Raw genomic sequence first — 15,666 nt, forward strand, 5'->3', positions numbered from 1 at the left:
TTTCTGGTAAAGGGTCGACGCACAAACCCACATGGCCTTACTAAAGATGGCGGCTTCAACCTAGCATCTATACAAAAGCGTGCTATTTGGTTAGATCGTGTGTTAACTTGGTACAGTCATGAGTCTAAGTGGTGTGTCAAGCTTAATGGGATCCTCGGGAGACAGTGTGGAGAGTTTGGAGGCTGCTGGAAGGTTGTTGGAGAAACACTTACATGAGGACAACAGCTTCATGGAGCTGAGTGGCCAGCTAAGGATAGCCACACACGGTATTCCTATAGCAACCATAGCAACCATAATGAGCTGATCCCTAGTCGCACAGTACTGTAGTGTAAAAATACTAGGTGTTATTCAACACTAAGGGAATGTCAATCGCTCCATTTTAGCATTCATTCATGGTAGTGTTAAGTGAGCAATTTATATGAATTATAGGTGTTATATAAGTTAAGCAAATGGTGCAAATTAGTGTAAGACTTAGCAATTTTATGTTTTTCGTATTATAAGTATGTTGATGGATATTGTAATGATCTGATCTCTCTCTGTCTTTGTTTCCATACAGTCCAGACAAACTGCAGCGGACATACAGACGTGGATTACCCGTCTCTGCCGTCCACCCTCCCCAGTCTGAGCTCACTCCCACACCTCGGCCCAATCAAGCACATTCCTATTCCACCAGAACTGCTGCAGGAGTTTCAAAGTACGAGTTTATTGACTGTACGTGTGTTACTGAGTTTATAACTTTAAGCATAACTTTATTTCTGGTGATCCAATTTCATTGCTTTTATGATTTTCTGAGAGCTTAGAAAAAGCTCTTTCAAATGGCATTTACAGCCTAAAATTTTTGATTGGGCCCAAATTTGACATTTCCCCCACCTATAGCCCATGCTTTTTTCCCGAAATAGAGTCCAAAAATTATATTCGAATCGAAAATTCCATCTAATAGAGCTCGAGTCAGGCTTTCTGAAAATCATTAAACCATTAAGATTGGACAATCAAAACTTGAGTTATGGCCTCTCAAAGACTCATATCCAATCTCCTCAGACATGCAGTGCAACTGTGCTATGAACTTGATGCCGGAGATTCGTAGGGCGTGGCTAACCATCGACTCCACCATCTACATGTGGAATTACGAGGATGGGAAGGACCTTGCCTACTTTGATGGACTGAGTGAGGTCATTCTGGCAGCTGGTCTGGTCCTGCCTAAAGAAGGAGTGTTCCAGGATCATATTGAGTACTTGTTGTGTCTGACCACGGCCGTGGAGGTGGTGGTGTTAGGGGTCAGCTTCACATGTGAGTGTGTGAGGTGGTGTGTGAGTGTGTGGGTGGTGTTAGGGGTCAGCTTCACATGTGAGTGTGTGGGTGGTGTTAGGAGTAAGCTTCACATGTGAGTGTGTGGGTGATGTGTGTGAGTGTGTGGGTGGTGTTAGGAGTTAGCTTCACGTGTGAGTGTGTGAGGTGTGAAGTGTGTGTGTTGTGTGAGGTAGGTGTGTGTGTGTGAGGGTGAAGTATTTTGCTGCTATGTGCATACAGTGTATGATTTATAGTAAGCTCAAAATTGTCCTCCTTGCAGTCATGCGTAATCCTGTACATACATTACATTATGCAAGCATTGATATCTGCCCCCCCACACACACACCCACCCACCCCCACACGCACAGCCTCCCCGACGGACACACACTCTGAAATACACCTCCAGCCGGAGCCTCTGTTCAACGTGCCCTCAGACAATGTGTGCATGGTGGCTATAGAGGGCACTCCTGATGGCCGCTTGTTTCTAGCCGGGAGGGACGGCTGTCTGTACGAGATCATCTACCAGGCCGTGGATGGATGGTTCAGTAAAAAGTGCCGGAAAATTAACCATTCCATTTCTATGGTTTCGTTCCTCGTACCATCTTTTCTCTCATTCTCTGAAGATGGTAAGTCAAACAGGATGGGGAGTTGTAGTTGACTATCTTTCAACAGCCATAAATTTAGTATCGTTGATCCAATATCAGAAATTTTCTGATTTTCTGAAAGCTTAGAAAGAGACCTTTCAAATGATGTGTTGAAATCCAAAATTGCTTTGGGGCCATAATTTGTTATTTTTCGGCCTTGGACCATGGGCTATTATTCATGGTATGCCCAAATTGGCAAATACTTTTATTTCTCAAAACGAACTTTGATGATACCATTTGAAAGATCTCTTCCTAAGCTTTCAGAAAATCTTAAAATTTGTAGAAGCATTCTTATTAATTTTCTCTGAAACTAGCTTCTATTAACGTATTTCAGATCCCCTAATTTCACCCTGTATGATAATAAATGACCACCCCCCTCTCCAGATCCGCTGACTCAGCTAGTGATTGACAACAGTCGTCACGTTCTCTACACACGTAGCGACAATAACACAATCACAGCGTATGATCTCGGCTCTGACGGGAAGGGGTTAAGAAGGGTGGCCAGTATTAGCATGGGTCGTATAGTTCAAAGGTCATTGTCGGCTCTGAGGTCAGCTGACAAGACGTTGGTTAGTCCTCTGGTGTGGATATCAGTGATACCTGCCTCTGAGTCCCTCACTCTCCACCTACTGGCAGTCACCAAATCAGGTGCTGTAGATTGCTGTCAGTGTGCATATCATGCAGATAATAGCCCAGTTTAAGAATAATCACTATTTATTCTCTAGGCTCAATAATTAATTTACTTGTTCTTTCCCAAGTGATAACTGCGCATAACTTCACTAAAAATCAACCGATATCAAAAACGAAAAATTATTGTCTGTACATACATGTACCTCACACAGTGTTTATTTCACCATACGCTTTGATACCCCTCCTTCCCTCAGGTCTTCGTCTCTACTTCACCACTACGCCCGGTGGTATTGCTGCCCGTCCCTCTCTCCTGGCTCTGGTGCACGTTCGTCTCCCCCCGGGCTACTCCCCCTCCTCCACACAACGCCCAGGACCAACCGTACACCAAGTCTTCTATAGGAAAGGTGACCACAGCTCCTACAAGTGTCTGATAAATTAGAAGATATATACGGTGTTACAGTACTGATCAAGTGTGCAGTATTATAAACTCAACAGTAATGGAAAGTACAACACAGTCACTGACTATAATATTATTATTGCTTACTATAATAGGTGTTCTGGTTCTATCGTCATCGGTAACAGAAGAGAGAGATAACCTGTGGATGGTGGACTCTGACCTCTTCCCATTCCAAACAGCCCTCATGGAATCTCATGTGAGTTTATCTAGTAATTCAGTAGCTTTTTGATAAGTGCTACCATACTTGATCAGTAATTTATTTCGGGCCCTAGGTAATAGTTAAGAAAAATACATGTAATAACTTCTTTTACTGATTTGATCACTAGGTCGTCATTATTTTTGTTTGTATTTATACTCCCCCTCCATTTTGTACCATCACAGGTAACCAATCGTCTTGAAGGTCGAATGTGGGCCATTGCCGAGTCCATTCAGCCAGGGGAGCTAGAGGCCATCTCCTCCCCCACACCCTCACCACCCACACTTGTCACACAACATGCACGCCCCTCACGACAGTTTGTACTCCTCACCACACAGGGGAGTTATATAGTCACGAAACTCCGCCCAATGGAGCAGCTGCAATTCTTATTGGACGCTTGTAAAAGCGGAACTAGTGAAAGCATCGAATCTTTCTTCACACTATTCAAAGTGAGCTAGATCACCATTTCTGATTGTGTGAGGTTGTCATGTTTTTCTTTATTTCCTCCTCCCTTCTAGGAGACGCAAGCGTGTGCCATGTGCCTTATCCTAGCAACCAAGAGCTCCCCACAGGTGATGATCTCCCTCACTACTAGTATGTCTGTGTGTAGGCGCCTGTTAAAGTTGCTAGGCTACTTCTCTGTTGCAGTGTATTCTGTGTGCTTTTTCTAAGCACTTATTCTATTGGTTTGTGAGGTAACCTTGACTGCCCATAACTTGAGTAAGAGTTGTCCATGTATTTTTTTAAACTGAAATTTGTGTTTAGTAGCTCTTTGATAGAGCTACAAGATGGTGTGTTTGGTATTTGTGTTTTCTCCGAATTATCCTGCCACTATGAGACTGACTTCTCCCCCCACCCACTCATGCATGTACTCTAGGTGTCAGCCTCTGCCACTGAAGCTTTCTTCAGGTACGGAGGAGAACCTCACTTTATATTCCCCACAAACCTCGGACCCGCTGGATTGTCACAAGGGGGCGTGGCCTCTCCAATGCAGACTCCACCCCCTTCCAATATTGCCTCAACATATCAGACCACCCCACAAACGCTCACACCTCAACAAGGGCCAGGTGGGGGGCCAGGTGAGAAAATTTAATAGTACAGTATCTTTGTGTTTTCTCCGAAGTAAGCCTGTTTTATTGGTAACTTTGACTGCCCATAACTTGAAGATTGATCACTAAGTATGCATTTAGTACATTTTAGCTCTTTGATAGAGCTACAAGATGGTGTGCATGACATGATGTGCTTTAGATCAATCACAATGATTGCTTTATAGGCACACCTGCTCAGTATGGTACCCAGACACCCGGCACTCCTGCAATGGGAATGGGACCTCAGGCTCTGGGTAGGGCACTTACTGGCCCTGAGGTGCATTTGTCTGGTAGACACGATGGTCTCGTTCGCTACTTGTCTCGTCTATTGCGACCACTGTGGAATGAACCGGTTGCCGTGAGCTACAAACCTCCTGGAGACATACAAAATGAACAAGTAAGACATTTTCTGTTGTCTAGTATAGCATTGAAAAAAGATAAAAAAGATAGTAGGGGCACCCGGATTTGAACCAGGGACCTCTTGATTTGCAGTCTGGATTATTTACACACACAAAATATAAAAAAGATAGCAGGGGGCACCCGGATTTGAACCAGGGACCTCTCGATCTGCAGTCGAATGCTCTACCACTGAGCTATACCCCCACGCTGATTACTAGATAAAATATAACATGTGTTCACTCCATTGCTCACAGGTTGAAAGCAGATATTCCAGAGAAGAATTGACCATTTTCTCTGAGCAGTTGCACAATCTAAAGAGTTTCTTGGAGACCAACAGACAGCTGTTCTCAATGTCTTCTGACAGCCTGCGGTAATTCATTACCTGCATAATTTTATTTTGTATTGTGTTCATCGTCATGGCTATTATCCAGTATGTCATCTCCGTCCAACGTCCACCAACGAATGCTGCACTTCATGCGTCCTGATGGTATGGACACTGTCAGCCCCGCCCATGTACAGCAGTCCCTCATGAAGAAATACCAAGGTGATTATAAGTATTACTGGATCATTTCAAACAGTCATAAGCAATTTTGCGATTTATGATTGTTTTGCAACCAGTACTTGTATTGTCTTGTCAGAACGCATAGGTTAGATAGCAAAGTCTGCTGATTTAGCTCATTCGCAATGGTTTTTCAAGTAATTACGATATAAATATCAACCATGTAAATATGCGTTATCAATACCCCCTCATAGCTGATGCTCATTAAATATCAACCATGTAAATATGCGTTATCAATACCCCCTCATAGCTGATGCTCATCAAATGGAGCAAAGTTCGTTGCTCAACCTTCATGCTCTTATTGTCCGCTGCTGTGAATGTCTGTCGCTATGGAAACTGTTCACGGAGAACCAGTTCAGCCTCGTAGCAGCTGGCCTGAGCAAGGTATTATGCATGGCTACATTAATTATGATTATGTAAGTATGTGCCCACACTGGTCGGTGGTGGTGGTTGGTACTAACCACCTCTTAGGCCTATAGTTTTCTACATAATAGAAGGATTTGTTTACTGAATTGAGATTAAGGATTGCAAAATAGCCACTGCTTCAACATTTCTAGGCAACCACTGTGTACACTATACATTGTGCAGGTGTTTGTTCATACAATACTTGTGTCATTATGCAGGACAACCTAATGCTGCTGCAGAGGACCACCTTCAGCTCTCTGTTTGTGAGGGGAAAGCAGGTACGTTACTTGTGTGTGTATAATATACTTGCAACAGCTTTGTGTGTGTCCATAAACCCTGAGAAAACTTGTTAATTTGGGGACTAATTTTGAGTGCCAATAACTTGAATTTTTGTTCCTCAAGTGCTTAAACATTTCTGAGTAACTAAGCTCCATGCATGCACATGTAACTCCTTTAATACCACGGCCCCCGCCCACACAACATACACACAGCTCATATCGTCGCTGATAACCTCCCTCTTGACCCGCCACGCTGTTGACTCGGCAATGTCTGACACCCTCACTGTTCAGCTGCGAGGCTCCACCCCCTCGTTGTTCTCACAAGATGACGCTGTGCTGAGTAAAGGCCTTGAGCTTGTCACGATGGCCAAGGCCAGTCAGAGCAACTACGACCGACTCACACAGCTCAGAGAATCTCTTAAGGTACGTATCTCCAGTAGTATAGAATGGAAACGTGTGTATTCTAATTAAGCAAAAACTTGAATTGGTAGTGTAACATGTATAGCATGCAACCACCACGTAACTGTATGTATAGTTAAGGGAACCTTCTAATTATGCGACACTTGGAAATTTCATGTACTTAACAGTGAAAATTGCACACGCAAATTTTCCTCTCAGAACTTCAGCCGTGTGACCCACCAGTTGCCCCTGGCGACCATTGTGGAGCTGTACAGCGAGCTGCACTTTATGGAGGGGGTGGTGGAGTTAGCGCTGTGCTCGGCCAATCACAAGGACCCTCAAAATCTGGGACTACACTTCTACAAGTCGGGGCAACCCCCTGATGATGTCATGGGACAGAGGGCTTTCATGGAGAGGTAGGTGTGGTTAAATATGGCTGTGTGGGAAATATTGAAGTACTGTATATCAGGTTGCAAATTGTGAATTTTCGCATAATTCACAATTAAAAACATCCCACAAAGTGAGCATGATGTAATTCGCAACACAATCATGCTTGTACAGCATCGTTTGCAATCAGTAATTATTAACCTCGCATTCTAAACCCGATATACGGTATAATTATTACTTTCTTTGTTTATATGTTAGTTTTACGTATATGGTTGGTTTGTTTGTTACAGACAGGAGCTATACTCGACAGTGACTGGAGTGCTCTCTCAGCTGTTGTTACGACAGAGGACACCAGGTCCCGCCCAACATATTCCCACCCGGCCTGGACCACCCCCTGACAAGCCAACGGAAGACCACCCAGACCCACAGAAAGAGGTGAGTGCTAAAAGCTTATACAAATAGGCCTTTCAGATGATGTCTTAAATCAGAAGTCTATTTTTGGCCAGTTTTTGCAAATCATACATGTAGCTTTACCCTAGCCCCTCCCCTCCAGTTTGATGAAACAATATCCATAGCTTTGCGTTCAGACGATCAGCTGTTTCATGTGACGTTGTACAGCTGGCTTATCGGAGAGGATCTGGCTGACATGGTTGTCGAGGTGAGATCGATATAATGGTTCATTGTGTAAGGGTGATGATGTCACTTCCTCGTACAGATCCAGTCTCCGTACATCGAGGAGTACCTCAAATACACAGCCACCATTCAGGTACTCCCGCCCACACATCCACACCCCACACATTTCCCCTCCCACACACACAGGATGACAATCGCCTCATTTTAGACCTCCTCTGGCGCTATTATGAGAGGAACAAGAATTATGCGGCAGCTGCACAAATACTCGACAAGATTGCACATACTGAGGGGTACGTTAACGTTACCACGGTGACGTTCTAATCACAAACTATCACATGTTTCAGATCTGACCTGGAATTGGATGAAAGGCTTGAATATATATCTCGAGCTGTCATGTGCGCCAAGAGCTGTAACCTAGCAACATCGGCAAGCAGGGCTGGTGAAATATTGCACGAGTTAGAAGAAAAAATGGAAGTTGCTCGTATCCAACTGGGTGTGTTAGACGCTCTTAACCTTCGACCCCGTACTCCAGACGTGGCAGCTGCCATAGGGATGCTTAACGAAGAGCTGATGGATATTACAAAATTGTACGGGGATTTCGCTGAGCCATTCGAGCTGGCTGAGTGCAAGCTGGCAATAGTGCACTGTGCTGGCCACTATGACCCCACCCTTATAGAGTCACTGTGGAGGGACATCATCGATAGTGGTGGGTGTGAAGTGGGTGGAGTTACTCGGAATTTTTGTTACCCATTGTTAACAATTACCTAATTTTAATTAAGATCATCCTCTCTGAAATGCTAGGTCATAATTTAAACAACAACTCCAGTCCATCTGATTCGTGTATCTTTCTTATACTTTACCAACTACCGTACGGGTAGAAAATTTCGAGGTGTTTTTAATTTCGCGTTTTTCGTGGGTGGCTGCAGAACACGAAAATTAAAACCCGCGAAAGGCTTTGTTTACGCATGCGAGATAGTGACACACCCTAACTCCACGAAATTTACTACCCGCGAAATTTTCCAAATAAGACAGAATATTGAATTGCACGAAAATGTACACCCTCGAAATTTTCTACCCGTACGGTACCTCAATCAGCATAATATTTTCTCCCCTCCTCCAGTCCTGCGAGTTGGCCCACCCACTGCCCCGGCTCAGATGCAAGCTATCCGCACCAAACTCATGCAACTAGGCCCTCTCTACTCGGCCAGCGAGCGTTTCTTTCCCCTACGGTATCTGGTGGTCAGTCTGGAGAAGCACGCCTGTCAGAGGGGGTGGGAGAGGGGATTCCCCCACCAGCTGCTACTGGAGATTGGAGTCTCACTCAAATCTCTGTTCCTAGTCTACGACGAAATGTACAAAGCAAAGGTGAGTGGGCATTGCTTATTGATTTCCTGCACATGTAGCTTAGTTACGTAAAACTTTGGCATTCAATACCAGACAGTGTAATGTTGTATCATGGACCTTATCGTGTGTATGTGTGTGTTTCTACTACAGGACGCTTACTGGGCGTCTGTTGGCTCACCCCTCTATGTTCTGGTTGCCATGGCTTCTGTTGTGGACTCTTACCTGCAGAGGCCCTCTATGGTCACCATCTATGAGAAGTGTGTATAGTAGTGTGTTGCCGTGCCTGCATGTGTTGTTTGTATGTCAGGCGCCTGTACAGTGTTGCCCCCCTCCTCAACCTACCTATTATATCAGTAGTCTGTCTATCAGTAGTTTTATTGTCAAAAATAGGTAAGCATAAATTGAGCAGTGTTAGTTTTAGGTGCATGGTGAGTCATTTGTGTGCTCTGTGCATCTGACCTTTGTTATAATTAGCTTCTTGATTGCCACCCTCTAGGTTGGCACGTGTAAAGCATTATTTATAACATTCATATTGTCTATAATTGCAATTGTTTGTCAGTATATATAGTGGTATGATTGATTGTTTATAATTATAATATTAAATTTTACATAATGACTTTGTAGTGTCTGTTATGACCTCCTCCTCCCTGTAGACCCACCTTCACCGCCTCAGTACAGGACGCCCTCAATCGCTACCTGGTGGAGCTGGGCACTCTCAGCCCAAGCACTCCACACTATCGAGAAATATCCTCCAAACTTAGAGACCAACAAACTAGACTGCAGAGAATGACTCTTTAGTTAATATTCAATTAGTAAAATTATCTTTGTGTACTCTATTTGTTTATTTACATACTTGTAACTCTGCTGTACATGACATGTCTTGTTGATTTAATGTTGAAACTATATACAATGACAATATTAATTGTTAGAGAATTAAGACAGAAAACGAATTAATGTTAGAGAATTAAGACAGAAAAACGAATAATTAAATCAGGTATAAGATCACAATAGACATTTTAGATAAAGTTTGTATATTATATTTAGTAAGTTTGCATGAGCTACTTCTCTGTGCGGTGGACTGTGAACTCTCGTCATCCCGCTCTTGAATGTCTACCCTTCCTCTTGTTTGTTTTCTTTGGCCTAGTTGATTCGGTGGGCAGGGTGGACTTGTCCTCATCACTGGAGCTTCTGCTCCTTGACCTAGCTGATTCGGTGGGCAGGGTGGACTCGTCCTCATTACTGGAGCTTCTGCTCCTTGACCTAGCTGATTCGATGGGCAGGGTGGACTCGTCCTCATCACTGGAGCTTCTCCTCCTTGACTTCCCTGACCTAGCTGATTCGATGGGCATGGTGGACTCGTCCTCATCACTGGAGCTTCTGCTCCTTGACTTCCCTGACCTAGCTGATTCGGTGGGCAGGGTGGACTCGTCCTCATCACTGGAGCTTCTCCTCCTTGACTTCCCTGACCTAGCTGATTCGGTGGGCAGGGTGGACTCGTCCTCATCACTGGAGCTTCTGCTCCTTGACTTCCTTGACCTAGCTGATTCGGTGGGCAGGGTGGACTCGTCCTCATTACTGGAGCTTCTGCTCCTTGACCTAGCTGATTCGATGGGCAGGGTGGACTCGTCCTCATCACTGGAGCTTCTCCTCCTTGACTTCCCTGACCTAGCTGATTCGATGGGCATGGTGGACTCGTCCTCATCACTGGAGCTTCTGCTCCTTGACTTCCCTGACCTAGCTGATTCGGTGGGCAGGGTGGACTCGTCCTCATCACTGGAGCTTCTCCTCCTTGACTTCCCTGACCTAGCTGATTCGATGGGCATGGTGGACTCGTCCTCATCACTGGAGCTTCTGCTCCTTGACTTCCCTGACCTAGCTGATTCGGTGGGCAGGGTGGACTCGTCCTCATCACTGGAGCTTCTGCTCCTTGACTTCCCTGACCTAGCTGATTCGGTGGGCAGGGTGGACTCGTCCTCATCACTGGAGCTTCTGCTCCTTGACTTCCCTGACCTAGCTGATTCGGTGGGCAGGGTGGACTCGTCCTCATCACTGGAGCTTCTGCTCCTTGACTTCCCTGACCTAGCTGATTCGGTGGGCAGGGTGGATAATTATAAGTAGTTGCCTTAAATGCAGCTATTGAGGATATAATAGCTAGGCGTGGAACACTGTGACTCATTAACATTAATAGCAGCCTAAGTAATTATGCTGTTGGGCACACACACCATCATTATCCTGAATGTTCACCATAGCATCAGTTATAGCACCCAATTGCAGTCCTAGTTGGCTCTCGTCCATTGATAAAGACAGTGGAAAATACTCAACTCCTTCTAGAATCTGGTCCTCATTAACTTGGAATGAGAATGGGACCTCCTCATCTTCAGGTTGGAATTCTAATTCAGTCATACTTGAAGCCGAGAAATCGATCCCTGTCAAGCAAGTTGTATAAGTGCCACTAATAGCATACCGCATAGCTAGAAATTTCTGTGGCCCAAAAATTCTGTAAATAACTGTAAAACGACCTTCTGGGGATAATATTTATGCGAATTAAACTTTCAACTGTTAAATTAGGCGTGGTTAATAAGCATTTGCAGATAATATTTCTGCATTTACTCATTAATTCATTCGCAGATAATATTTCTGCATTTACTCATTAATTCATTCGCATAATTTGTATCATTTTTGGGCCGCAGTAGTTGTACGGTAGGTCATACAATTACTGTATAATTATAGCCGGTAATTTTCGTTGGTGAACATTGAACATTTTCGTACATACTATACCCAGTTACATACTAAATGTTCATAGGCCTACAGCTCAAAAACTGTGCCGTAAGACCTATTGTGCAGCAGATTAATGCTCTACATAATTATAGGAACAATTTGCACCATACAAATATCATCCGCTATACATTATAACACACCCATATCAGCTGAACCAGATGTAGCCATGACGAGGATTTTAAGCACCTGCTCAGACTTCACATTGCCGTCCTTCACGATAAACACGAGGTCGTCAACCAGCCCATTTTGTTCGATTGTTTCGTACACTGGTAGAGCAAATCCAATACTGATGGCTGCATGCACATGCAAAACACTGTCACATAAAACGTCTGGATACCTTTACACAGTCAAACTCACGATCATTATCTTTGATTATAACAAGAGCTAATCCACTCCTCTCAATTGTCATATCATCTCGATTCTGCACCTCAATCAAAAGCCAGAAACCCTCATCCTTTTCGTTTACAACATCGTCAAAAAGAGATATTTCAACAGAGAAAACTGTTGTTCCAGTATCAACTTTGAATGAGGGCAAGATAATTTCGGCCTTGTTGAACATGAAGTCCTCAACTATATACATACATAATTATAAGAATTATGAGTCTATCTATACGTACCCTCTGCTGGATCTGGGAGGGAATCCGGGGTATATTCAGAGGGCAGTTGGCCGGTGAATTCACTGAAGGTGATTGGCGTAACTGTTATACTGATGGCCCTTGCCCTCTGTCCAGTTATACTAACGTGGATTTCTCCAGCATCATTTTCACGAATAATTTTTTGCCTCTCATCAAATTGAATCATCACATGTCCTGCATACATAGAGAGATGGTATAAAAACTATATAGAGAGGAGTACATATTATAGTCACCTTCGTTGAAATGAAGGAGAAGTAGAGAGAGCAAAACAATATACATGGCCATCGCAACTATAGCTATAATAATGCAAATTACAAATTAAGTCTTTATATACCAGCTATAAAAAAAATTATATACTGTTACATAATTTCTGAGATTGTTAGCCAGAAATCTCTGAGTACCTTCAACGCCCTTACCAAAATATAGAAATATACCCAAGCCAAGTATAAGTGCACATCAGCCTTTACTCTTCTTGCTCCAGACATCATGACTCTTGCTGAGTGGAACATTTCTTGGCAGACAATAATACCAGCCAGCCAAACACCCATCGACACTCCATGTTATACATGCCATGTTATACATGCAAGCTCATGCACAGTGGCATGTAGATCTACTACTTATTTGCATAACCATGAATATCAGTGCCAAATTTCATAAGTACTGAAGCAATGTTGCTAAGTGCACAGAGATCATGGTATGCATAGTCTCAAACAAACAAACTAGCTATGCTTGGTTTCTGCATGCAGCATGTCTTGAAACTATGACATTGGGGGGAACTGAATATCATAATTTATGGCCTGAAGTAAGATCTAGACTTAATAAGTTTTATACCACAGAATTAGTGCGTAAACGGTCAGTCTGTAGATCTATTAATAGTATGGCTAAGAGTGCAATATGGGATTAATAGCACGAGTAACAAGCAATGGCTAATTGCACGAGGTGTAGCCGAGTGCTATTAACCTTGCCAGTGCTTGTTATGAGTGCTATGTATTAGTTATTGCCCAGCCAGAGTGCAACATGCCATATATTGCACGAGGGCGCCTGCTTGTTGCCCAATGACGTTAAACTCGTCTGACTGGTCATATAAATCGTAATAAAAGACATGTGTTTTCAAGGAATTTAGTGTATTTATTAGTTTTGCTGAATTCCATAGTAAATTTGTAGGTTTTCTTCCCACTAAAAGTAGTAGCCTATAAAAGGGACCATTGGGTGGGTTGGTGGGGCATAAGTCCCAAATATGCTCAGCCCAAGCACTCCGCAATATCGAAATATCCTCCAAACTTAGAGATCAACCACCTAGATTTACAGCTCGTAAATAATCCTTGTGTACTTCATTTGATATACGTACTTGTAAATGGCCAGGTAAATGAAATGAGACATAGATCTTAATGATAACTCGAGACTAAGTGCTTGGGCTGCACTTCAGCACTCATTCACTACTCACTCCCCTCCAGACATTATGACTCTTGCTGAGAGGACAGTTCAATCCAACCACCCACCATGCAGCATTCAGTGAGGATGCCTATTGTAATTCTGAGTGCCAAGTACAGAGATCATGTTGCATTTATTTGCAATTGTCAAACAAACACTATATACCACATATAGATATAATTACAGCTATACTTGGCTTCTGCATGCATGCATGTCTCGAAACTATATATGACATTCGACTTATCATAAACTAAGGTATATATTAAACACATGCAGCATAAGTTTTGCAAAGTCAGTGCATGCACATGCACAATTGGTGCAGTAATTGTCAGTCTGTATAGTTAACTAGAACTATACTTGAACCACTTCTACTGGATGAAGAACGTGAACGTGAACTTGAACTGCTTGAACTACTGGATGAAGAACTTGAGCTTGAACTACTTGAACTACTTGTACTGGTGGACTCTGAACTCTCGTCATTCTGATCTCTGTTCCCACGTCCATTCCTCCATGTTGACCTTGTTGACCTTGTTAACTCTGTTGACTCTGTTGACTCGTCTTCATCATTTGCATCATTGGCACCCTTCCTCTTCTTGCTCTTTCTTGACTTCAAACTACTTCTGCTACAAGGGATGGCCTCATCTGTAGAAATACACACACATCACTCAATCATTTACACAGACCTATATAAAGATTATAATGACAGGCTACAACACTCACCTCGAACACATTGGTAGCTACCAGGAGTGTTGACACATTGCCTCTGTGAGCCACATATAGTTGGGTAGGCAACACATTCATTTTTGTCTGTTGTGAGAAAACGTAGTAACTTGTATGCTATAATTATATTGGTGGGTCTTTACCTTCACACTCAAATCTCGAACTCCCTCTTCTGAAGCCTGTGTTACATCGACACAAGTAAGTACCCAGAGTGTTGAGACAGGTAGAGTCATCACCACACTCGTCCGTCCCAGCTGTACACTCGTCGATATCTGTGTGTGTGTGTGCGTGTGTCTACATTATAGCTAGCAGAAACATAGAAGCTACAGTGCCTGTAACCTAGGGAGTAGAATACCACATTTTGGTACATAAATGTGAATATCTTGATCTTAAAACATTTCTAAGAAATTTTGATGATACCAAACTGTAGGTGAATGCTTGAGCTTCAACACATTCAAAAATGTTTCCATGGTAACCTAAGGTGGTGGGTATGTGGTTGCTTTTACAACAGCAACAAATTATTATAGTGAGCAAAAGCTTAGGGAGGAAAAACACCAACCGTTGTCGGCTAAGGTCTGGAACTCTGACATTAACATCAGTGGATAGTTGAGCTAACATATGCATGAATTAAAATCGGTTACATAAGTACACACGCTGTTTTGTACTCCATTATGTGTGTTTTTGGGTGCCTTTTCGCTTAGGGAGAGATTTCAAGTAAATTTTTCGGCTAAGGTCTAATTTTTTTACACATGTAATTTTTAATAAATTGTCTATCTTTTGGTAGAAGCAATTTTTCTAGAAACATTTTACTTCCAGAGATAATTGATGTTACATACATTTTTTACAATCATCCCCGTTTTCACCTAAATGATTTTCCACTATAACAATGTTTTAGAGAAATATTTTTGAATATGTTTGTAGCTTATTCATTCACCTACACAATGGTATCAGCATTATTTCTTAGAAATGTTCCAAACTCAAGATACACTTAAGTACAAATGTTGTATTCTACTCCCTAGGTTACAGGCACTGTGTAGAGAATAATTCCTAGAAAGCATATAAGGTCCTCTTAATATCGCTGATTGCACATAATTATTGTGAATAATAGGGCACAGCTATATATAATAGACGTATAGGATTGATATAGTATAGTCGGACATACCAGGACATGTTTGTCCATCTCCCGAGAAACCATCGTTGCAGATACAGGTGGTACCAAAGGGCCCGTTTTGACAAGAGGCCCGGTCACCGCAGTCACTGTCCACCATACACTCTCCAGGGGAGGAGGTGGGGGCGGAGGTTGTGGGGGCAGGGGTGGTGGGAGGTTCTAGAACATAGGGAAATAAAATAATCACAACAGATAATGACAAGGAAGGAGATGCAACAGTATGCATGA

General features: G+C 43.0%; 3 protein-coding genes and 1 non-coding gene across 7 annotated transcripts; 1 reads left to right on the top strand and 3 right to left on the bottom strand.

Moving 5' to 3' along the window:
• Nucleotides 1-24: 24 nt before the first annotated feature.
• Nucleotides 25-9,616, top strand: LOC135334959 (nuclear pore complex protein Nup155-like). Of its 3 annotated transcripts, XM_064530340.1 has the most exons (25): nt 25-266; nt 557-694; nt 1,039-1,287; nt 1,656-1,913; nt 2,316-2,579; nt 2,816-2,965; nt 3,114-3,214; nt 3,400-3,663; nt 3,733-3,786; nt 4,092-4,293; nt 4,488-4,699; nt 4,956-5,071; nt 5,133-5,245; nt 5,511-5,644; nt 5,884-5,943; nt 6,157-6,366; nt 6,562-6,758; nt 7,020-7,164; nt 7,283-7,387; nt 7,445-7,495; nt 7,549-7,652; nt 7,707-8,068; nt 8,483-8,727; nt 8,857-8,963; nt 9,360-9,616. In XM_064530340.1, exons 1-25 carry the CDS (start codon nt 119-121, stop codon nt 9,502-9,504), a joined length of 4,134 nt encoding a protein of 1,377 aa, XP_064386410.1. In that variant the 5' UTR covers nt 25-118; the 3' UTR covers nt 9,505-9,616. The 3 variants fall into 3 exon arrangements, with proteins under 3 accessions (XP_064386410.1, XP_064386411.1, XP_064386413.1); XM_064530341.1 differs by lacking the exons at nt 25-266; nt 557-694; nt 1,039-1,287 and adding an exon at nt 1,325-1,344; XM_064530343.1 differs by lacking the exons at nt 25-266; nt 557-694; nt 1,039-1,287 and adding an exon at nt 1,362-1,381.
• Nucleotides 4,834-4,905, bottom strand: Trnac-gca (transfer RNA cysteine (anticodon GCA)). Its single transcript has one exon. It is a non-coding gene; the product is annotated as a tRNA-Cys (tRNA).
• On the bottom strand, nt 9,583-12,611 carry LOC135334974 (uncharacterized). Of its 2 annotated transcripts, none has more exons than XM_064530369.1 (7): nt 12,536-12,611; nt 12,353-12,415; nt 12,102-12,293; nt 11,842-12,054; nt 11,625-11,777; nt 10,929-11,132; nt 9,583-10,785 (listed from the first exon to the last, which is right to left on the bottom strand). In XM_064530369.1, the coding sequence occupies exons 2-7, from the start codon at nt 12,402-12,404 to the stop codon at nt 9,692-9,694; spliced, it is 1,908 nt and encodes a 635-aa protein (XP_064386439.1). In that variant the 5' UTR covers nt 12,405-12,415; nt 12,536-12,611; the 3' UTR covers nt 9,583-9,691. The 2 variants fall into 2 exon arrangements, with proteins under 2 accessions (XP_064386439.1, XP_064386440.1); XM_064530370.1 differs by having other exon boundaries at nt 9,583-10,789; nt 12,536-12,607.
• Nucleotides 12,612-13,849: 1,238 nt separating this feature from the next.
• Nucleotides 13,850-15,664, bottom strand: LOC135334751 (uromodulin-like). Its single transcript, XM_064530033.1, has 5 exons — nt 15,433-15,664; nt 14,414-14,542; nt 14,271-14,357; nt 14,129-14,192; nt 13,850-14,044 (listed from the first exon to the last, which is right to left on the bottom strand). The coding sequence occupies exons 1-5, from the start codon at nt 15,662-15,664 to the stop codon at nt 13,879-13,881; spliced, it is 678 nt and encodes a 225-aa protein (XP_064386103.1). The 3' UTR covers nt 13,850-13,878.
• Between the last annotated feature and the right edge of the window lie 2 nt (nt 15,665-15,666).

This window comes from Halichondria panicea, chromosome 4 (assembly GCF_963675165.1).
Source record: "Halichondria panicea chromosome 4, odHalPani1.1, whole genome shotgun sequence".
Lineage (NCBI taxonomy): Eukaryota > Metazoa > Porifera > Demospongiae > Suberitida > Halichondriidae > Halichondria > Halichondria panicea.